This window comes from Mustela erminea, chromosome 1 (genome assembly GCF_009829155.1).
Source record: "Mustela erminea isolate mMusErm1 chromosome 1, mMusErm1.Pri, whole genome shotgun sequence".
NCBI classification, from domain to species: Eukaryota; Metazoa; Chordata; class Mammalia; order Carnivora; family Mustelidae; genus Mustela; species Mustela erminea.
Window position 1 is genome coordinate 9,253,775 of NC_045614.1, and position 23,364 is coordinate 9,277,138.

At 54.7% G+C, this 23,364-nt stretch overlaps 1 protein-coding gene across 7 annotated transcripts in view; it reads left to right on the forward strand.

Moving 5' to 3' along the window:
- NFIX (nuclear factor I X) overlaps positions 1-23,364 on the forward strand; it is a 96,314-nt gene that overhangs the window by 23,404 nt on the left and 49,546 nt on the right. For 3 of the 7 annotated variants that reach the window (XM_032312640.1, XM_032312625.1, XM_032312630.1), the window contains one exon: positions 4,643-5,174. In XM_032312640.1, the coding sequence (XP_032168531.1) occupies positions 4,643-5,174 (532 nt within the window). The other 4 variants (XM_032312663.1, XM_032312648.1, XM_032312672.1 and 1 more) reach the window with 4 other exon arrangements.

Consider the following 23,364-nt stretch of genomic DNA (forward strand, 5'->3'; position numbering starts at 1 on the left):
ACCTGAGTGAGTCCTCTCTGTGTGTGCCCACAGAAGAGAGAGAGACCTTCTCCCCTCCCTCCCAAGCCTTAGGAATACCCTGGCCTCAGGCCTCTCTTCCAGAAAACTCCCCCACACACCCCAGACAGTGGCCCCTGTGGGAACAGGGCGAGCGGAGAGTGCTCCCTGGGAATCCACTCTGCCCACCTTCAAGGTTACGACAACTGGCAGGAGAAGGACAATTGACGATTGTTCTCCTTCCGTGTTACTCTCCTGGGAAGGGCCTGTTGCTCCTCCTGTTCAGGGAGCATTTGAGGGGGCGCACTGTGCTCTGTGTAGATCCCTGAGGCTCTATTGAGAAACTCCACTGGCTCTCCTGGGTCGCTTCTCTGTCCAATCTCTCTGCCACTCCCCCGACCTTTGACCCTTCCCTCCATCCCAGAGTGAATCGAGGATCTTGTCCGGTTTCCTTAACTTCCGCATGGACCCTCCCATCCGCCATCTCCCCAGCACTCACTCAGGTGTACCACGGGTCTCGGAATCAACCCATGCTGAGCGCATCTCTTCCAGCCGGCTCCGTGGTCTGTGAGACGGAATATGCCAGAATCCTCCAGGAGGCCCGTGTTGGCCATTTTCTGTTTGGTGTCTAATATTTAGTATAAATCAGAATGCCAGAAAAACACCCATGTGCTGAATATAAACTCACTTCTGGTTTTTACCATCTCATCTCCACTCTAGAAAGTAAGAGTGCTTCTCTCAAGGTGGAGAGGCCGGGTTTGGTATCTTATGTCACTCAGTTAACATCTTTGGCTAATTGGACTGAAGCTGGTTATTAACATGATGTTAATTATTGAACGCTACTCTAAGAGGCCTGTCCGCAATGACACCTGCCTTCTGCTGGCTCACCTCTGTTTCTCTTGGTGTCAGCTGTGAGCTCACTTCAGACCACTCAGCTCAGGACCTGGAGCCCAGACCGGGGTCCCAGGTGCTGGCCGGCGTCTTTCCCTTTGTCAGGGCTCAGCACCAGCCCAGGGCTGCTTCACACCCCAGGTGTTCTTCCGGGAACCTTTCTGCCAGCATAAAGGCCACGGAGCACAGGGTTTCAGATGGGGAAGGAAGGGGCAGGAGTGAGCAGTGACCTTTCTTCCCCCTCCCCATGCCAGCTGAGGGCTGAGCCTCGCCTGGGGAGAGGGCAGCTGTAGAGACAGCTCCGAGCGGGATCAGCCTCTCCCTGTCTGTTCGAGGTCTCTGCCCTTCTTTTAATAACTGTCTCCTCCTTACAGCTTCTGCAAGGCCCAAAGCAGGCTGCTCTGTAGCCCCTGGCAGAGAGAACCCCATGGAGATGGCACTCACCCCAGGCCTCCCTCTCCCGGACTCACCCTCCCACCTGGCTGGGAGGGAGGCCCCTTCCCCATGACTCGGTTTCCCCAGAGTTGTCCCGCTTTTCCAGCTAGAGCCCTTTCCTTTCCGTTTTGCTGTTTCCTGCCTTCGATTTCTCCCTTTCGTATGGGTTTCTTTGCACGCTGGTGCACCCTGCTCCTCCGTAGGGATTTGGGCCCTTTCTTCGGAATTGAATTGGGGGGGCGGGTAGGTGAGTATTGCCTCTCCTCCAACCAAGAAACACTAAACAAGGATCAAGTGGAGAGGGCGAAGCTGGAGAAAGCCAAGAATGGAGTGGCTGGGGCTTGGGGGGAGGCCTCGCGCAAGACTCAGTCACTGTTCGGAAGTAGTGTCCGTCTTCCTGCCTTTGTCACTTCTCCCTGGGATTGGCTGTTGTGTTTGTGGCTGCATGTAGTGCTTGTCAGCGGAGTGCTGTGACAGGAGGCTATTTTAATAAACTGTTGCAGTTTCTCGAGCCGAGCTGCATTGCGTTGGCACCCCTCGTCACCGCTAATGGAGCGTGCGTGGCTGGGTGTGGGCTGAGGGAGGCGGTCGAGCTCGCTGGGGGCCTGGGGGTGGGTGGGGGGGGCCGTCTGGTCTGGGAGTTCTCCTGCCAGCGGCAGCCGGGCCCGGGGAGGAAGGGGTGGCCGCACCCTGGGCGCCAGGTCCCTGCCCTGGAAGTGCTGCTGGCATGGACACTTTCCGAGCTCTTTTTCTTCTCTTTCTATTCATAGCACCGCAGGCTCGCGTGTATGGCCAGGGAGGAAAACTTCCACTCGCCCCTGTGCGCTCCATAAATAAAAAAAGAAATAGAACCAGAAAGAGAGTGTGAGGGCCTGAGAGAAAGAGACTGAAACCAAAACACAGAGAAGGCGCAGCTGCTCTCCCCAAGGCCTTCTGGGGCGCCCGCCCGAGCCAGGCCTTTATTTATTTCTTTTTCTGGCTTAAAAAAAAAAAAAAAAAGAGGAAAAAAAAATCCGTGTCTTCCTCAATCCTAGTCCCCCCAGCCCTACCCCCCTCCCCAGATTTGCTGGCTGCTGCTGCCCAATGGACCCGAGTGGGAGCTTGGAATGAAAAATTCATAACTGCTGGACTTTGCTTGTTCATTAGACGTGAACTTGTCGATTGGGCAAATTGTTTTTGGTCTCCAACTGCCGGGGGCTCTCCCCACCCTCCCGGCTCGCCCGGTTCCCTCCTCCCCTTGGACACAGCCATTGGCTGCTCGAGGATGTCTCACTGCCAAATAGGTGGATCCTTCTCTCTCTCTCTCTCTCTCTCTCTTCCTCCCCCCCCCCCTTTTTACTGGCTTTGGCACAGGCAAATGGATGGGGATTGAGCATGAAAGGGGAGAGAGAGGGAGTTTGAGAGAGAAAAGCAAAAAAAAAAAAAAAAAAGAAAAATCCAAAACCCAACCAGCACACACACACACACACATACACACACTCTCTCTCTCACTCGCACACTCTCACACACACACACACACACACACCCCACCATCCCATCCACGTCCTCCCTCGATCTCTCCCTCTCTCTCTCCTTTCCTCCCTCCCTTACTCCCTCTGTTTTTGCACGCGTCTGCCAGCGACGGTCTGCAGCCGGTCCGAACTCGTCCTCTTCCCCGGGAATCTGCGAGCTCCCCCTTTGCCTGCGATCAGGCTCAGAGGCGGAGGGAGGCAGCGCGAAGTTTACACCCCTGTGCCGCTGCCAAAGCCGAAAGCCTTTTTCTTCAGCTGCTGCTTTCCCCCTCCTGGTTTTTGTTTTTGTTTTGTTTTGCACGGGGGGTGGGGGGTGGGGTGGGGTGGGGGGTGGGGTGGGGTGTGCTGTGTGTTGGGGTTGGTGATTGGGAGGTAGGTTTTGATTTTTAAATTTTGCATATTTTCCTTCTCTCTCTCTCTCTCTCCCTTTTTTAAACTGAAAGAGGATGCACAGGAGGCGAAATTGAACATTTTTTTTTTGTTGGCTTTTGTTTACCTGGCGTGTGTGGCAACCGGCTCGCTCCCTCTCTCTGCTTGCTATCCCTGACCTTTCTTTCTTTTTGCTCCTTTTCAAAAAAATATTAATTTCCCCCTTCTGTGCAATGGAGCGTGGAGGGGGGAGGAGGGGGAAGGGTTTGAGAATCCACCCAAGCCCGGCCCCTATTCCCCAGAACACCAATAATAACCCCCTTTAAAACATTTACCTTCCTCCCTGCTCCTCCCCCTCCCCCCTCCCCCCACCCGCCCCCAACTCACAACTCTGTTGAGTCCAGAAGCTCAGAATCGGGCGTTGGGCTTTGCCGGGTGCTTCAGATCAATGGTAATTATTTAATTTTTTCCAGTTTTATTTTTGTAAACAGAAATCAATTATTATTTAAACTTCAAACAAGCAAACAAGCAAAAAGAAAAAAAACAAAAACAAAAACAAAAAGCGGGAGCCCAGCCCTCTGTCACCTGAGTGGGAAAGAGGGTGAAGGGGTCAGTGGGGAAGGGGCTGCAGGACGCCCCACGTAGCTTTTAACCCTAATGTGGCCGAGGCAACCACCTTATTTGTGCTAACAAGAAGTGTTTTGTTCCTTATTACTGTGATTAACATTAGTATCGGTGTCGGTAACAAAGCTGAAATCACATATTTAGGATTTAGATCTGATTAAAAAAAAAAATGCTGGGGTGGATGTTCCAATTGGAGCAGGAGAAAAGAGAATGCAAACAGCTCGGGGAGGGGAACGCCAAATCCGGTTCCTCGCCCGGCTCCTGGATGTCATGTTCTCTCTTTTTGGGGGTGGCCAAAAGCCGACCGGTGTCGGGACACGAGGCGGCCCCCGCACACCTCGCCTGCGCGTCCGCGGGAGTCGGGGCAGCCGGGACCCGGCGTCGGGGCGAGCTGACAGGAGTTTGCGGCAGCGACAGAACATGGAGATGTCATGGGCGCGACAGAGCCTGGCGGGGATACCAGCAGCGTGTGTGTGTGGACGGCAACGTTGTCTGTGCGCGCGTGTGTGTGAGTGAGTGAGGGGGAGAGAGAGAGAATAGGTGTGTGCTCAGGCGCGGGGTGCCTCTGTCTGGCTGCCGAGGCTGACATGGGAGCGAGCGGCTGGCCAGGCTGGTGGCGGCTCCAGACCACACTTTCGTAGAACAATCACGACAGAACATTGTCGTGGGAGGGGGGGGCGGCGGAGGAGGAGGCGGCGATTTTTCTCGTGCCCCCCTTCTAACGCTTCTTCTCTCCTTTTCTCTTTCCCCCTCACCCCGTCTTCCCCTCCTCCCGTCCTCCCTCGCCCCGCATGCTCCCGGCTTGCCGCCTGCAGGATGAGTTCCACCCGTTCATCGAGGCGCTGCTGCCTCACGTCCGCGCCTTCTCCTACACCTGGTTCAACCTGCAGGCGCGGAAGCGCAAGTACTTCAAGAAGCACGAGAAGCGGATGTCGAAGGACGAGGAGCGGGCGGTGAAGGACGAGCTGCTGGGCGAGAAGCCCGAGATCAAGCAGAAGTGGGCATCCCGGCTGCTGGCCAAGCTGCGCAAAGACATCCGGCCCGAGTTCCGAGAGGACTTTGTGCTGACCATCACCGGCAAGAAGCCCCCCTGCTGCGTGCTCTCCAACCCCGACCAGAAGGGCAAGATCCGGCGGATTGACTGCCTGCGCCAGGCCGACAAGGTGTGGCGGCTGGACCTGGTCATGGTGATTTTGTTTAAGGGGATCCCCCTGGAAAGTACTGATGGGGAGCGGCTCTACAAGTCGCCCCAGTGCTCGAACCCCGGCCTCTGCGTCCAGCCACATCACATTGGAGTCACAATCAAAGAACTGGATCTTTATCTGGCTTACTTTGTCCACACTCCAGGTAGGTCACTCTCAAGCCCCTTCCCCGTTTTAGTGTACCTGCCGGCATTGGTTTTGTGTATGGTGCCTCTTCTTTCCAAAGGACCCATGCCCTGGGCCTAACTAGCGCGCCCGTCCTGCCTGGGGCCGAAGCCCGTGCGGAGGCCCCCTCTTCCTTTTTGTTTCCCTCCACCCTCCTGGTTCTTCCTCCTTCGCTCCCTCGCCACCCTACCTACCGGATTGCCGTGCGTCTCCCGCTTTGGAGGACTCGTCTTACCCAAAAGACGCTGCAGGTCTTAGGACCGGGGCCAGGCTGCCCCAGAATTATCCACGATGGTGAGAGTTGGTGATGAACATTACCACACATAAAATATATATATATATCACTCGTTGCAGAGATTTAAAATGAGTCAGAAGAAGTATCGGGAGCCAGGTGCTGGCTTTCCTGCGGCTTCCTCCTAAGTCCTGGGGAAAAGCGGGATTTGGCACAAGCGGGGTGGGCAGCAGTTCGGTGGAGAGAGGGGCGTGTAAAACCCCCGGTTAGGAGCCAGAATGAATAGAAAAGAGGAGAGAAGGCAGAGGCGGGCCGATTCTGGGGCCCAGATGCCCAGGCGGGAGCTGGTATGGCTGGGATTTGGCTGCCGGAGAGTAGGAAAGTCCTTGGACTTCCCAGAAAGTGAAAAGGAGCAGGGGATTCCTTGCGCTGTCCCTTCCGCAGTCTGGCTCCAGTGGGGAGACCCCAAGGCTCCCCACCCCTCTGCTGGGAAGCACAGAGGCTCTCCCAGGCACAGGCATGGCAGGGAGGGGCAGCGGTGGTCTGCGAGAAACAGTCCCCAAACTCTGCAAATTTTCCTTTTCCTTTTGTGTCCCGAGTAGTTCCAGTTCTCCTCTTGGCTTTTCCAGTTTTACGCAGCATTTTGGGTCGGGATGGTGCCGTTCTCTTCCTCCGTTCCTTTCGCCACCCCCCCCCACCCTTTCCCTTTTTATAATTTCTTTCCGCTTTTGTTTTCTTACAAATTGAAACAGAGATGGCTGGTTAATTTTTAGCCTCCACTCAGCTACGCCCAATTTACTGCCGCCTTTGAAACCTAAACGGGCGGCACTCTGTGATTAAGCAAGGCAGAAGTGTGTTTACATTATGCCCAACCAACTTGTAATGAGAGGGCTACCAAACCTTTTTCTGTGTGTGTGTGTGTGTGTGTGTGTGTGTGTGTATGTGTGTGTTTTTCCTTTCCACCATTCCGGTATTTTTTTCCCCCTTGTTTCCCTTCTTTCTCTCTTTATGCAAATGTAACAGAATGTGGCTTAACTTCAACTCTGGTGAATGTTCTTTCCCGCAAGAGTGTGTGAGTGTGTGAGTGAGTGAGTGTGTGTGTGTGTGTGTGTGTGTGTGTTCCTTCCTGTTCATTCATAAAAAAGAAAAGCAACTCACTTTTCTGCTGTGGTCACTCACTTGCCTGTTTGGGAAGTTGGGAGGAGTGGCATGACTTAATCCAGACATGAAATTTTGGGGAGCTTTCAGCACTGCGTCAGGAAGGTAACCTGGACTAGAATGAGTGCTGAGGGTTTCTGTGCTGGACAACTCTGGGGAAGAAGAGGCGGTGCCGGAGGCCTCTGTCCCTGCTGGTTCACATTCTCTCTCATGAGAGGTGGCTTTGGTGGTTGTTTGGAAGCAGGGAACAAACCCCCTCACCTTTGACCTGGCCGGAAGCCATTGCCCCCTCCATGGATCTTTCTAGGCCTGCACCTGGCCCTGTGGGACTCTCGTGACCCCTCGTGAAGAATGCGCAACCGCATCCTCTCCACTCCTCGCCCTTTTTTCCTTCTGGAAAAGAAACTAAAGAAAGATTTGAAAAGTTATCCTCTCATTCTCTGTCTACACAGCAAGTCAGAGTGGGGAGGGTGTGTGCCTGGTGGTGCTGTAGCTTCGGGGGAGCCTGGAGCCTTGAGTTTGTGTCTGCCAGGCAGACCTTCTAGAGGGGATTGGGTACCTTCTGACTTCAGCACTGGGGCCTCTAAGACGGAAATCAGGACTCTTCTTTCTCTGGCTTCCCCCCTGCCCTGCTCTCTAGCTAGATCCCTGTAGCTGAGCTGTTTCCCTTTCCTCTTTTATTGTAGGCCAGATTCTTGACTGCTGCCAGCATGGGGCTGAGTTAGGATGAAGTGTGTGTGATGAAGGAGACGGTTTGTGGCCAGCCTGCTGGCTCCTGGACTAACCAGGCAGGTGTCGGGAGAAGGGAGGCATCCCCGCCCGCCCCCCCAGCCATAATGAGATCATTTGCCCAGGAATATGAGAGAATTCATGCCCCATCGAATGTGGCCGCAGCCATTTCTGTCCCGGCTGAGGTCCAGTTCCTGGACAAAAGCTGAGTGGAGAACTGAGGACATTTTTAAATAATTCATCCCTACTCCGGCTCTCTGGACTCCAGATAATTTCAATCAAGGTAGGATTTCTTGCTGGAATGGCTTTAATTCAAACGTGCCTCACTGCAGGAGCAGGGGTGAGTCGTTGGAGCACGGGCCGCAGTGGGCCCGGGGTAGATGGTCTCGAGGATGCGAGGAGCAGGCACGGATTTCCTCCCAGGCCACCCCAGTTTGCTAGAAGATGTCTTCTTCTGACTAAATCCCCACACAGCATCGATGGGACAGCATAGCCCTCTCCATGCCCTGCGCTCCGATGCCCTCAGCAGCCCGCCCCACTTGTTCCTCCCACCGGAACCTGGGAAGGCGGTCTGGGGTGGCAAGGGCTCAGACAACAGTTGCTGTGGATTCTAAAGGAAGTACCTTTCTTTCCTTAAAACTGGGCCGAAGGACCCGGTCTGGGCTGCGCCGGTGGTGCCCGGTTTGATGGCAAGAGTATGACACGGTCCTCAGCTAGGGAGCGCCGCTTCACCTGCAGGTGCCGTCGTCATCCGTGGCCCTTGGTGCTCTTGTTTTGCCCACATGAAGCTTTAAGAGGAGCTGTGGTTGGGGAAGGAATCAAGGACATGGCTGTGTGACGTCGGGAGCTCCACTCCCAGTGTGCGGGGTCCCAAAGACCACCCAGAGTCTGTTCCGGCCTCCATGAGGGCTAGCCTTCCTGCTGGGAAGGAATCTCGCCATGTGTCTGTTCCATTTAGGAGGGGATGTTGAGGAAGAGCAGGGTCAGAGAGCACTGTCATGGGGAAGAGAGGTGTATCCCTGGTGATGTTCTGCCATCCGGAGAGGTGGCCCTAAGGCGGGCGGTCGCAGATAGGCCAGAAGCGTGGGTCCTGGAGGCCCTTGCTTGTGTGGGGAAGGATGGCGGGGCTGGGCTGGTGGTGGGCTCAGTTCTTTACAAACCCTCCACGGGGCCCCGAGGGTGGACTGGTATCTTCAGACCTGCCCTGATCTAGGCTTCGGCCTTAGGAAATAGAAAAATCTGGGGCACCTGGCTGGCTCTGTCGGTAGAGCATGTGCCTTTCGATCTCGGGTTGTGAGTTCGAGCCCCACGTTGGGTGGAGAGATTGATTAAAAATTAAAAAAAAAAAATCTGTAAGTGATAAAATGCTTTATTGAATGGAAATGGCAGCTTCTTGCTGTCAGATTCCTCTGACGGGCCGGTAGTACAGGCCCGTGGAGTCCAGGTATTCGGGTGCTGGCTCTTTCCTTTATCTTTGCCTTTCACTGTGGAGAATTTCACATGTAGAAGGAACCCCCTTCACCGGGGCCAGTAGTTTGCCAACTTACGGCCAGTCTCGACTCATCCATACCCCCACTGCCCACCCACGCTGTGTTGTTTAGAAGAAAATCCAAGCATTGTAGCTTTTCTTTCTTTCCTTTTTTTTTTTTTAAAGATTTTATTTATTTATTTGGCAGAGGGAGAGAAAGTGAGAGTGGGAATACAGGCAGGGGAAGCAGGAGAGAGAGAAGTTGGCTTCCCTCGGAGCGGGGAGCCCGATGTGGGGCTCGACCCCAGGACGCTGGGATCGTGACCTGAGCTGAAGGCAGACGCTTAACGACTGAGCCACTCAGATGCCCCACATTGTAGCTGTTCAGCTGTAAATATATCTGTGCACATCTGCAAAGATAAGGAATTGTGAAGAGCGTAACTGCGATTTCACGGTCACACCTAAAAATAATCAAGAGTTTCTTTAGTATGGTCAGGCTAGTCAGTGTTCACATTTTCCTAATCATCTCCTAATTCTGTTTGTTTGTCTGGGTCAGGATCAGGATCGGGATCCAGGGGCACGCAGGGGCGCCTGGCGGGCTCAGTCGACAGAGCACACGACTCTTGATCTCAGGGTCGTGAGTCCAAGCCCCATGTTAGGCCTAGAGCTCTAAAAACAAACAAAAAATCAGGTGCAGGCAGTGCAGTGGGTCGATAGGTCTTTCAAGACTTCTAATCTCTAGGTGGTCCTCCTCTTCCATCTTGGTTTCTTTTCTGGCAGTTTTTGGGTCGTTGCTGTCGAAGGGCCTGGGTCATTTGTCCTGTAGGGTTTCTCTGTCTGGACTCTGCAGCCGGCGCTCCCTTCGGCTGTTGGTGCAGTGCTCTGAAAGGAGTTTCTGCCTCCTTCCTCACCTCCGGGTCCCGGGACGGCTGGAGCGAACCTGTCACGGAAAGTGGATTAGCACCTAACAAATTGTCTAAGTGAACCTTTCCGAGTGCGTTGTCACCCTGCTCAGGTGTAGGAGTCTCCTGGTTTTTGCTCTCTGCGTCAGAGCTCAGGGCTTTGCCACGAGCACTGGTTTCCAGGTCCGACGGAGGATTGCTCATCTGGGTCCTTCCCTGGTGGGAGAGGGCATCATTTGGCCATGTTAGCCCTGCCAAGATGCAGCCGATGCCAGCAACGCCCCTAAGTCTTTGCTGGACGTTCGGCCCATCTGGAGGCTCTGGGGTCCATGCGTGGGAGGGGCCCGAGGAGCACCCGCCATGCTCCCCGGGGGACTGACCCCTAGCGTGGCCCCTGTGCCACCTCACCCACGGCCTCCTTTTTCAAGGCCCACAAATGCCACTGGTCTGTGTCGTTGAGGCAGCACCATCTGGTACCAGGGCTAGCGGAGACTGCAGGGGCCGGGAACCAGATTCCTAAGATTTGCAAGATTTGCGGATCATCTTTTAACCCAACGTAAGGTCCCCTTTAGAACACCCTGGAGGAGACGTTAGTGTCGTGCAAAGGTCAAGTTCGGTTGTAAAATTCTTCTGTTGGTCCAACCCAGAGACTGGTGAAGGGGATGAAAGCAGCTAACATGTGCAGAGACGGGCACGGGGCACAGAGCAGGCCATGGCTCACGGCGGCCGCCGTCACTGCTGTTAGGACTTCGTGAGCCCAAGACTGCCTCCCTGTCACCTTCACCTGCCAGCCTTATTTCTGGTAAGGGACGACGCAAGGTGAGAGCCAAGTTTTCTGTAACATGGCAGGCTCTTAGGGGCCGAAGCCCGCTCTCAGGGTTCCTTTCCACCGTTCCCCCCAGGAAGCTGTTCTTTCTCCAGGCCAAACGTTGCCAGTCCCTCGCACCGCCCACACTGGACGCAGCTCCTCGAGCCCTTGCCATTTTGGTTACCGCTTCCTGGAGGCCCTCTTAAACTGGAGCATTTATTACAGAACACACAAACTCCGGGCACGATCAGATCCCATGGTAGCCACAGGATTTGCCCGGCCTTCCAGCTCCGTGATTTGTGGGGCCCAGTGCAAAATGTAAGTGTGGGGCTCCTAGTTCGAAACGCTTAGGGACAACAGTGTGACAACAGTGATAGCATTAAAACCAAGCATGGGGCATGTGTGACTGTCCGGGTTGCACACCTGTGAAGCTGACCCAAGCCCCCTGTGCTCTGTTAATGTGACTGGGGATGCTGATGTCTTGCTCGGTGGGATGAAAGAGTGATAGGGGGTCAGGCTAGCCTCAAGAGGGGATGTGACCCCAAAGAGGAGACCAGAAATACCCAGACCCAGTCCTTTGGCTCGGTCTCATTCTAGGACTCCCTTGACTATCTGCTCCTGTCTGTCTGCCCCGCTGGTCAGGGGTCCGCACTGGCCACGATGCACAGAGCTCTTGGTGGAGTGCTCACTCTGCTGGCTCAGTTGGAAGCTGTAGCTCAAGGGAAAAGAAAGACTCACCCTTGTCTGAGCTTGAACCGGCAGAGCTTGGGCTGTGAATAAGCCGGAGGGGACCCGGATGCCTGAGCATGGTGACCAAATGTACTCCACCACCCAGAGGAAACAGGGCCGCTCTGCAGCAGGAGGGCTGGGCTTCAGACACCCAGAAGGACTTACTTCCTGAGGATTCAGTTTACTTTTTGGCACTGCCACAGGGTGGTCGAATTTACTTTTTTCATGAAATCCGCACTTGGTGAACCTACTGTGAGCGAGGCCCTTCTAAGAACAGAGTCTCCTGCTTGCAGCTGGCAGGTTTTGCGCGAGGGCCTCATGATGACTTCTAGAAAGCGCTGTCCCGTAGGCGTGAATGTGCAGTGATCCATGCTGGAGGGGAGGGAAGACCCGCGAAGGCTTCACCAGGGGCCGTGAAGAGGGAGGCAGGGCTCATCTCTGCCACTTCTAGTGTTGCAGAGACCTGGGGCGCCCGGGAAGGGTGGGCCAGAGGGGCGGAGGGCAGCGCCACGGTCCCCCTCTGTTCTGGTGTCCTGCAGCAGCTGCGCAGAGTAGGGCCCAGCTGAGCATCCCCTTTTCTGCCCAAGGAAGAGAGGGTGGCTCCCTCCCCACCCCTTTCTCTCTTTGCCCCATCGGTCCCACCCCCCACCCCTGTCTCAGGAGCTGCCACGCTTCAGTTATTTTATCCTTCAGTGTCCGATTCAGAAGTCCTTTCAAAGGCCCCAGCCGTGTCAGCGCGGTGCTCGCACAAAAGGCCTCTTTGATTTCTTGTTTGTTTTCATTTGCCAGTGGAGGGGGAGGGGGCTGGAGAGAAAGAGCTTCTGGGTTTTAAAATTTTTATTTGGGTTGCTTCATTCTTAGAGGGGTCCGTTCCCTGGAACTCCTTCCTGAGCTGGGGGCTTGGAGGCAATGGGCGGTCTTCTGGGGAGAGGGCTGACGAGGGACATGGGGGCTGCCCCCACGAAGCGAGAGGAGGAGGTGTGGGGGTTTAGGATATGGTCGTTGGTTCACCTTCAGACATCCAGTGCTAGGCCCCAGGGTGGGAAGGGTCAGGTTAGAGCCCGCTGCTTGGGTAGGGAAAGGTCTGACATGCCTGGCACCCAGGGACAGTCCTGTATTGGCCCCGTACGTCCCGCGTGTGCCTAGTAGAGGCCTTGGCACAGCTGTAGGGTTCGAGTAGTCCTGAACCTTGACTTTGCCGTTTTCCCTTTAGTGTCCCAGATTATGCCGTTCCTCCCTCGGATGGGAAGGGAATGAGGATCCTTCCAGCATGCACATTCCTTGGAGATTCTAAGTGTCTTCAAATACAGGCTGGGTCTCCCTGCTCTCCGTCAGGGAGTGAAGTGGAGGGGTGACAGGTCTACGCAGCAGCCTGGCGTCCTGTAGCCTCCTGGCCTGAGACGAGCCCCGTTCCTTCCAGGCTGACTCTCTCACTGCCCTCCCGCTCCAGACCCCCACCCCGTACCTCTTGTCTCTCCACGATGGCTGGTTTGTGAGACGCTGCAGCCATGGTGCCCCTCCCAGAGGACACGGCCCCCGGCTCCTGGAGGACTTTGAGGACAGGGAGCTGAGGCCAAAAGGAGACAGAGGGCTGCCCTCGCCAGTGGTTTGGGGCCAGAGACACCAGGACCGGTGCCTGTCGGGGTGCCTGCTTGTAGCTCATGTGGGTGCGTCCCAGCAGGCGGTAAGGAGAGGGGCGGCCCGTCGGTGGCTGTGTCTGTGTGGAGGCCTCAGTGCCACGGCTCGGGAAGGGAACGCTGGAGCGTGAGGCTTGGGCAGGTGGTCACGGGCGTCAGCAACGGGGAAGCGTGCCCACTGGGTGAGGGGGCTCCGCGGGGCCTGCTTGGCAGACGGGAGGAGGAGGCTGGGGGGCTGAGAGATAGATAAATATAGCTGATGGCATTTCTGATGATAGGTTTTTCTTGGCACCAAGGGCACCGTGGAAAACAGCACGACAAACGCCGGCCCCACAGGCCGCCGTCGCCATTTTAAGCATGTTTGAGCCGAGGGGTTGCTGGCATTAGAAGAGGGTCCCAGTGGGCGGAGGGGCTGCTCTGCACAGGGAGGTTTGGCTGGACGGGCCTCACCTCCTGGGTGCCTGTGTTTTTCACTCTGTCGGATGGATAACTACTAACTGATTTTCTGGCCCTTTGGGGATTAAAAATATATTCTGGGGTTGCTCTTTGTGGGCTTGTCTCCCAAGTGACGTGTCCCCCCACCAGCCACTGTGGCCCGTCTGTTGGGGAGTGTGTGTGTGTGTGTGTGTGTGTGTGTGTAGGGGGGGTGTTCTGGCTCTTGTCTTCACTTTTGATGTCTTAATGATGGCCTGGCACGCGGCTGCCCCAGGTCAGGACCATTGTTCGCTGTTATCTGGGGGACATCCAGTAACTTAAGGGGCATCCATTTGTTCAGGCTCCCAACAACTTCTTGTTCCCTGTCCAATGGAGGAAGGGGCACACCCCTGCTCTCCCTTCCCTGCTTTAATTCCTTTTTTTCCCTCAAAGGCCCAGTTCTGACTACGGCACCATGCTGAGTCCTGTCTGTGTGTGTTAACCACCCAGATTCTCACACCGACTCTAGTTTTAAATCTGTGCTCCTGGCTGAATGTATTTGTGCTCAGGTGACACACAGCAGTCTCTGTGTGCGGGGGGATCGGTGAATCAGATCCGGGGGGCCTGGGAGTCTTCTGGAAGATGACCTGTCTGAACCACACCTTGAAAGACAGTGAGGAATTAGCTCATTTTTGTCAGCTGGCTGAGCCTTTTCAGCCGCCAGAAGCTGAGTCCCTTCTCACAATGGTTGAGTGATACAGGCAGGGCAGGAATTATTATCCCTGGGCCCGTACAGAGACGGGAACCCAAGTACAGAGGTGTCGTGGCACTCGGATCACGCGATGAGTTGCCGGCAGAAGGACCCCAGAATCCGGGTCACTGAGCACTTCCACCTGTGGACTTTACTGCTTCTTGAACTTCATGGGGATTGCTGGCCTTGGCAGAGTCTCACAGGGGAAAGCTGTGTGGGTCCCCATGGTCTCCCTTGCTCTCTAGGAGCTGAGACCGTGGGGCTGGAGTGTAGCCTGTGGCTCGGCTCAAGGGCTCCCCCAGCTGCTGAGCACGTGGGGTGGAGACAGTGATCGGGCACCTGGCCTGTCCTTGACACTGGCCTCCCCACCAGCTGGCCCCCTGCCTCCGACCTGAGAGGCAGCATGATATGGGTCGGGTTGAGTCCACTGGATGTCTTCACCCTGCAGTGGCCAGCTTGGCTTCTTGGCACCCCTCCCTGGAGTGTGGGGCAGGGGAGGTAGAGTGGGCAGAAAGTCCAGGCCTGGGGCCAGGCAGCTCGGCTGGATCTTGGGATCCCTGATCCTTGCTCTGTCACGCCCTTTTCCTGGGAGTCTGCTTGGAATCAATGTTTGAAATAAAAATGAATGTAATTATCCTAATTAACCAGATGATTGCTGGACGCTTGCAGTAATCTTCCCTACATTGTCTTTGATGCTCCCTCACGTAAACGCTCGCCTTACCTCTTCCTTAAAGTTTGAAAACTTTAGGTCTGTGTGCATAAACACTCTCCCAGCATGTGGAGAGGTGGGGTTGTAGGGAGAGGCTAGCGCCCGCTAGACATGTTCCTGTTTCTGTGGCTAGTGAGAAGGAGACATACCCTCTCAGCCACCAACAACAGCTCCCGTAGGTAGAGCCAAGTCTCCCAACCACGACACTGCTGGCTTTCCGGCCAGACCATTCTGTCGTGGAGAAGGTCCTGTGCCCTGTGGGGTGGTTAACGTCATCTCTGGCCTCCACCTGCTGGATGTCAGTTGCAGCACCCCACCCCAGGTGTGACAACCAAAGTAGCTCCAGACATTTCCATGGGGAGAGAATTGCCCCAGCAGAGAGCCTCTGGCCTGGAAGAAACAGAGGGATTCAGAACTTTGCCCGCATTTACTTCTTGCCTCTGCTCTCAGTCTCGTGGCAACAGAACCTCTGAGCCCCCTCTGTTCTGCATGTGGTATGCCATTTTCCCTTCCTGGGCATCAGAAGCCTGGCCTCAAGCAGCCCGGGGGCTCCTCTCGCTTGTAAGAATCAGGAGCCCATCTAGGAGTGTCCTACTGAATGTTCCTCCTAGTATCTTGCGTCGTGGTCTGTGTCCTGGGGGTGCTGATCTGGGGACTAGAGCAGGGGGTCTGCTATCCAGCCGACGCAGGCCTTTATGACAAGCTGGTGACACTGTCAGGGCCATCCCAGACCCCGAGGAACAGCAGGCATTCGTTTCTGCAACGTGGGACGCAGAGACCAGAAGTGTCACCTGAGCCTCCGCGCTACTCTTTTTAAATGATGGATTCATTTTTTTTTTTTTTTATTGCGGTAGTAAAACACACTCTTTCTAAAAAAAAAATTCAAACAATAGAGAAATGAAAGAGACAGACAAGCTCCCCAAACAACCCTCCTGCGCCAGAGGGAAACTCACTTCCCTGATCTGTGTAGGCTCTTCTAATTTTTTTTTTTTATCAATTCGTAGATCAAATAACTTAAATATGGAGATAACTATTTTAAGAGCCAGTGGTACGTTTGGGCTAATTGGATTGGGTCCATGGAGTGCCACTGCGGTCTTGACTTTTCCTACTCCCTGCCCATTCTACCCGTGTCTTCCGTCACCCTAGGTGTGGAGCCAACGTCCCTGACCTCTTTTCCCCCTAGGTGACAGTTTCTGCTTGTCCTTTCTGGGAGCTGGGTGACCAGCAGGATGTGCGTTAGTGTCTGAGCAGCCAAGATCCTGTGTGTGTGTGGGGGTGCATTTCTATCGGCTGTGTAACCCGGATGGTGGAAGTCAGGGCCTGAGCCCCAGCCTGTGCTGAGACCCCCGCCAAAGGCTCAGCCACCATGGGAGCGGGGGTGTGGCAGGGGCACTGAGGGAAAGAGGGGCTGTTGAGAAGTGGCCTGCTTGGCTGTGCCCTGCTTGGCCGCAGCCTCTCCTCTTTGGAGCCAGCTTCCCAGCTCTTTCCTGGAGGGCCAGAGTGAACCTCTGCGTGGGGTAGACTCTTCGTCAACTAGCCTGGCATCCCAGAGGCTTTTCTAGACCCTACAGGCTCCTTCCAGGGTCACAGGCGGCTACTGCTTTTTTCCTTTCTTAAAATGGGGGTGGGGGCGCCTGGGTGGCTCAGTTAGTTAGGCATCTGCCTTTCGCTCCGGTCATGATCCTGGAGTCCAGACACTGAGTCCTGGGTCAGGCTCCCTGCTCGGCGGGGAGTCTGTTTCTCCCTCTGCTCTCCCCACCCCTGCCGGCTTGTTCTCTCTCTCTCTCTTTCGCTCTTTCGCGCTGTCCCTCAAATAAATAAATAAATACAATATTTTTTTTAAATGGGGGGGCTGAAGTGTACCTCAGCCTTCCAGGATTTATCACATCATAATTCTTTGCGTCGCGCTTAAAACTATGGCAGAGAGAAGAGTGTTCCCTCCAGGCCAGGGGCACGGGTAAGACTGGGAGAAGGAAATCTGGAGAGAGCTTTGTGGCTGGGTCAGCTGGTCTAGGGGAAGCTGCAGATGACAGCCGGGAGTAGGGTGACACCTGGTGACTCTTCTGGAGTGGGCGGAGTAAATGCAAGAGATCAGGAGATCCCTGGAGGCGGCCTGCAGGAGGCTGACTGAGTGCGGCCTTTGAGGAGTGTGTCCTTATTATGCCTGCAGATTATATCCCCATTAGCGCATAATTATTATATAATGGGTGTTATTGCATAATGGCAGTTATATAACACGTGGCCCAGAATACGGGGGGTGTGTGTGTGTATGTGTGTGTGTAATAAGTGTATATTCTCTGACTATAAATAGCTGCCAGCCCTGCACTGAATCTGTGGTCACACCAGAGCCACCTTATAAATACCCGGCGCTGGGCTATAAATTTCTGAGTGGTGACGTAGGCAGACAGGGTACCTACTTAGGAGGTGGTGGGAGGGACCTGCAGCCTCACCCGGCCACCTGACATCACTGTTTCCATAGTAATAAGAACGCTCCCTGGGGGACCAAGCAAAGAGAGGCCTTTAAAGGGAGGAGGCAAATGGTTAGAAAGCTGGGAGGGGGGTGGTTACCGTGCCTGGGGCTGAGCAGGGTGGGGTCCGTGGGGTGAGGGCGGGCCATCCACCCTTCGGTGTTCAACCAGTGCCAGGGCAAGAAACTCCATTTTCTTTCATCTCTTCTTTAGAGGGTCTCAGGGTCCCTCCTCGTGTGTAGCAGGTTGTGAGAGACTCAGCTGCCTGTTAGGGAGAACGGGGGAGCCCATGGTCTCTCTTCATTCTCCCCTGTCCTCGGTGACCTCTCCATGGCTCTAGGGCCACCAGCTTAAGGGGAGCTGAACATGGGCAAACCAGAACCCTGCACCCCAGTCGTGTCCTCCCCAGGGCGGGACAGCTTCCCCTACTCGAGGTTTTAGGCCAATTCTGGCCTTAGTAATATAAGAAATATGTGAGCAATTTGGAGCACGTTTCAGAGAGCCTTTTGGAAGTCATGGCACTGGGAGTTGGCGCCTGGGAAGACACAGGAGGCGAGGATAATATTTTGGCCCCAGAAGAAGCTATGGGGTGGGCTGTCCTCTATTTTGGTGTAGGAGACGTAGTTTCCTGTTGGCTGGTGAAGAGGTGTTCTTTTCATTCCCGAGGAAGAAATCCGTTTGTTGGCAGGTGGCAGGATGGAGGTTAGTTGGGAGGAAGGAAGGGTGGGTGACCAAGTTGTCACAGTATGACCAGTAGTTTTCTGGTTTCAGCTCTCCAAGTCCACTGTCTCAGGAAATCCCTCTGTCCTCTGCATGCCAGGATGGTTGGTCACCCTAGAACAGTGGTTTTCAACCAGGGGTGACTTTGACCTCTGGGGAACATTTGGCCAGGTCTATAGACGCTTGGTTCGCACACCCAGGAGAGGATGCTGTCGGCATCTAGTGAGTAGAAGCCCATGCCCAGGATAGTCCCTCAACAAGGAATCGTCTGGCTCAAACATCACTAGGTGGTGAGGCCGTGAAGCCCTGCCTGGGGGCATGGGGCATGAGGGAGAGGGTAAGCAGAGCTTCTGTGCCTCTCCTCAAGAGAGCCCTTGCCTCTGGCATCGGAGAGGGCACCCCCACACACACCCCCGGCCTCCGCTCTGCATATCTTGCAGCTCTATTTCCTGTGCTTTGCTTGGTTATGTGTAGGGCTCTAGGGCCGGGAGACTTTTTCTAGGGAATCATGAGGCTTCCGAGAGGGTCTTTCCCCCTCAAAGCTCAGAGGCTTGTGCGGCTAAGACAGTGTCGAGTGTAAGGCCTTGCTAGGCAGCCTGGTGCTGGTGTGGATCTTTTGCCTGTTATTACAAAATAATAATAATGGAGAGATCATTAAACAGCAATTCCTTATTGCCTGTCGAGGAGTTTCCAAGAGGCAAAGCTTGCCTGCTTCCCTCGCCTTCCAGGCAAGCACTTCCTGTGCAGACCTGAGCAGGTGGCTGTGGCTGCCGGCCCAACGGGTCCCCCAAGTGTACCGGGTCCAGAGCCAGGACTTGTTTCCTGAGAAGCCCACTCCCAGGCCCAGCAACTAGGGCAGGACTCTGCCACTGAGAAGAGACTTTACCGGTGGAACAGGATGAGGGAGCTGCAGCCTCTGCCGACACACGGAGGTCACAGAAATCGGGTTTCCCCGATGTCACTTGTAGCAGATTACATTTTGCATGCGCACGGGAAAGGTAATCAGCAGAGCACAGCACCTTCTTCTCACCTGTGTTTAGTGCCTGTTGAGTGGACCACGTGGCTGTAGTCTACTCGGTGCCCTCCGGCCCTGACCACAAGCATAGTGTGGCCACTCGGGTCATTGTTTCTGCTGGTGGGGGGGGGTACCCACAGACGGCGGCCAGTATGGTGGCTCATTGGTCTGCTCTGCACCAGGTAGTTGGCCAGAACCGGAGGAGGATCAGCTGGTTGCAGTCTGTCCCTTGTATGTGTGGAGCTCAACTTTTGAGTTGGACTCGGGATCGAGATGCTAGCGAGCGTGGACTGGGGAGGCAGGGCCCAGAAGTCTGCAAGCAAGGCCCTGCCTGCAGCGCCAGGGGGAACTCTGTGGGGAGCAGCGCTGGCTTCGAACACAAAGGCCGCTGCTCTGTGGACTAGTAACCCTCAGGGTATTGCCAGCCTGAGAGTATGGCCAAATGAGAGGCCCCTGCCCTGAGGATGGGCCAGATTTCTCTCGCTTATTTATGGTATTGTGGTTTATAAAGTGGGCCCGGCACACAGATCTCTGGGCACCGTTTCAAATACAAGCATTTCTTTTAAATTAAACAACACACAGACACACACAGACACACACGCACACAGACACACATGCACACGCACGGACTGTTTAAGCCATGCTGCTGCCCAGGACTGTTCGGCCACGTGGGTCGGTAACTGAGGATGATGGTCCCGAAGCCACCGTTTAATATTAGATTTTTTAACTCAGAGATTCATTAATATAATTACTCAGATGCCAGCCTGGCTTGGCAAGGTCTCTTGAATTGTGTTCCTTTCCAACAAAGAGCTCTGGCTGCAGGGATGCCCCTGGTGTGCCAGAGCCCCACTCGCTGGTTTGTGGACTGTGGGCAGAGGCATGTGTTGGCCTCCTTGGCACACCCTCTCTGGGAGAGGCTGCATGATCCCAAGGCGGCGAGTCCTGCCTTTCTGTGTCTCATTAGGAGACAGGCTCCTCTGGAGAGTCTGCGGCAGAAGTGAACAGTCAGCCGGGCGAGGCCCCGTTTGAACACAAGTTCGACTCCGGGGCTCGGCTGGTGGCTAGGTAGTTTCGTTTCCCTGTGACACTTGCACTTAATTGTATAGGTTTTTCTGCTTCTGGAATCTTGGAACTAGGACTGTGTTTTATCTGCCCTCGCATCTGTCTCTTGCCCAGCGTAATAGTGTTGTACAACCCCAAAACCCATTTTGAATATCGAATTACCTTCAGCTGGGAAGCATCCTGTGCCCATCCCTGAAATGACACAAAGGCGCAGAATGGGGTAAAAATCAGAAAAAGGGCTGATGAGGAAAGGGAGTGAAGGCACGGGAGAGCGGCCCGTGTGCCGAGTAGGCATCAGGAGGGGAGAATTCTGACAGATGAGGAGTGGCAGAAGCTCCTGGAGGGCTGGAAGGAATGTGGCAGGCAAGTGAGAAGCTGTGGGTTAATGGGGTGAAAGAGACTTCCTTTCTCAAAAAGAAAATGTGTTTTTCTGCTTTGTGGCTGTTGAGGTGTCAGGAAGATAGGGAAAGAGCAGCCCTCCTCCTGGCCCCCTCCTTCTGCTGGCCCTTTGTTACAGGGGCCACCACGGGGTGGGCCACTGGCCCTGGTTCACCCTGCCCCCACTCCCAGGCCTTTGCTCTTGTCTTTCTGGCCAGCCCTACGAGACGGAAGGGATGCGTGGTCCCCGGAGCCCACGTCCTCTCCAGAGACACCCGCGGGCCGGCTGCAGCCCTGAGCCTTTTGCAGGAGCATCAGACATCGGGACGGTTTGCCTCTAGCTCCGAGGCACCCCCCCACACACACCCTGCGCCCTCTTCTTTCCTCAGAAGCCCCCACCTCCAGTCCTCTTGTGTGGGTGTAGACTCATGACTGGCTCTCCAGGCCTCTCTTTCCTGGAGACCCCTCTAGCCCTGGCCTCCCCCGTCCAAGATGGCTGCTGTCCCCCAGCGGGTACACGTGCACCCGGCTCTGGTGGCTGCGTGTGGTTCTTAATAAATTATTAAAGAAATGTGAACATTTTTTTTCTCACACACTGGCACACGCACGGTCACTTTTCTGAGCCAATCCCCAAGTCTGTTCTGGCCGCTGCTGCCCCCTTTGATTATCTCAGACCTCAGAGTCGGTCTCATTAGTTTTTCAGGGGACTCCCAGCTCTCCCTTTCCACCCTAAGCTCCTCTAGCCAGCCTCCTCCTCCCCGGCCGTGAACCTGCTTCCTCGGCCCCATGTGCCCGCCTGTTACTTTCTTGGAGACCAGTTTCCTTTCCAAAGTCCCCTGTGTCCAGTAGGAGAGCAGCCCTGGGGCCCAGTCGCAGGAGCGTGGCCTGCTGCAGCGTGACCGTGCTTTGGGCCTGTCACCCTCCTCCTTGCTCTGGGTCATTTGGCGTAGAGTCCACTTGAGCGGGAAAGTTCCACGTGAATCCCGATGGACTCACGGGGCTGTGGTTTCCCGTGGCCTCATGTTGTTCTTCTATGATGAGGCGATGGTCGCAGGTGTGCCGTTGCTCATCGGTCCTCTGTTTTAAAAACAGGTATTTAAAAATAAAATAAAATAAAATAAAAACAGGTATTTTTCTGATTATAAGACTAGTGCACATTCATCATAAAAACACCAGAGAAGCATGAAGTCGGAGGGAGATCAGTAAAAAGTCAACATTCTGTGACTTAAATAACCACCTTTTGTTGCATTTTTTGCACCTATTCATGCACATATTTCATTCTTTAAAATTTGGAGTTTATGATACAAACACTTCCGGGTGCTGCTTTTAAAATTTAACACCACCGTGTGCCCTACCCCATCACAATTTTTCGAAAACTAAATTTTGGTGGTTTAGCATCTTTCCTTAGCTGTATTTCCCCTAATTTTCAACATTTCTAATGACTTCTATTCCCTTTTCATTTTGGAAATGAGAAACTACCTTCTATGGGGCTCCTGGGAGGCTTATTTGGTTACGTGACTCTTGATTTTGGTTCAGGTCATGATCTCAAGGTCATGAGACTGAGCTCTACTTCAGGCTTTGCACTGGGCATAGAGACTGCTTGGGATTCTCTCTCTCCCTCTGCCCCCACCCCCACTCACTCTCGCTCTCTAAATAAATAAACAAGTAAATGAAATTACCTTTTGTTATTAATGAAATAGATGCTTATTAAAAAAAAAATACAGGGGTGCCTAGCTGGCTTAGTCGGAAGAGCCTGACTCTTGATCTCGGGGGAGTGAGTTCAAGCCCCACGTGGGATATAGAAATTACTTAAATAAATAGAACTTTAAAAAAAAAATAGAAACATGCCTTTTAAATGGCTGCCTGAGACTTCAGCATGCCAGAGTTGATGCCCTCCCTTCTCTGGGAAGAAGCCCGTATGTCGTGCATTCTGCTGGGATGGACATCCTGACGCACCGAGCGCGGTAGCTCTGTGTCTGACCTTCAGACAAGACTTGCTGGCAGCTGAGTCACCAGGCAAAGGGTGCACACTCTTCTGAAGATGCTTCATATGGATTGCTAAATTGCCGCCTGGAAATCTGGCTCCTGCAGACGACGTGGGATGGTTTTTCTGTCCACATCCTCAGCTGTACCCCGTTCATGCTACCCAGAGCCCCAGAAAGACACTCCGCTCATTTACACACATCACACACACTTCACGTACATATTACATCAGGCTGCCCCTTCAAAACAAAACAAACTGAAGTACAATTTACCCTGCAGCGTGAGGCTTGAACTCGCAGCCCCAAGATTCAAGACTTGCATGCTCTCCCGACCGACGGATGTGTGTTGCATCGGCTCCCGTATCCCCAAAGGACACATGCTGTTGTCCACTGTAAGGGCTAATCTTGGATGTCACTCTAGGCCTCTCTGGTAGCCCTGCTGGTGGGGAGGGGTCCTCAGAGCTCTGGCATGGCGGTGTCCGTTCCCTTGGGAGCCCCGGGGGCTGCCTGACAGTGAGCAGGTGTGGGACACAGCATCTGCGTGGCAGCCACCTCCCTGCACCACTGCCGAGGTGCAAGCAGTGAGAGCTTGCGAGGACGCAGCTGCTGCTGACCGCTGAGGCCGGCCCCGCCGTTGGCTGCCAGGAGCCCGGCCTGTCGGGGGAGACGCGTTCCTCCTGTGACTGAAGGGGAGGCCGAGGGAGGGCGAGTCCCTCACTCTGGGCTAGGGACACACACAAACACATCCATCCTGTGCCCCAGAGGTGGCATCCCCCAGGGCCACGCAGGCTGGGACACACAGCCCCCTGTGCCCTACCCCGGAGCCAGGACGGTCTCTTCCTGCAAGTCTCCAGGGGCACGTGCGTGTGAGCGTGCTTCCCTCGGGCTCCGTCCCCCTTGCGTCTGCCGGTGCACGCTCGCATGTTCACTCACCTTGAACGCAGGCCTCGTGTCACTGTCTCCTTCTCTTTGGTCCGTTGAGGCTGCAGCATCTCAGACCTCTTGTCC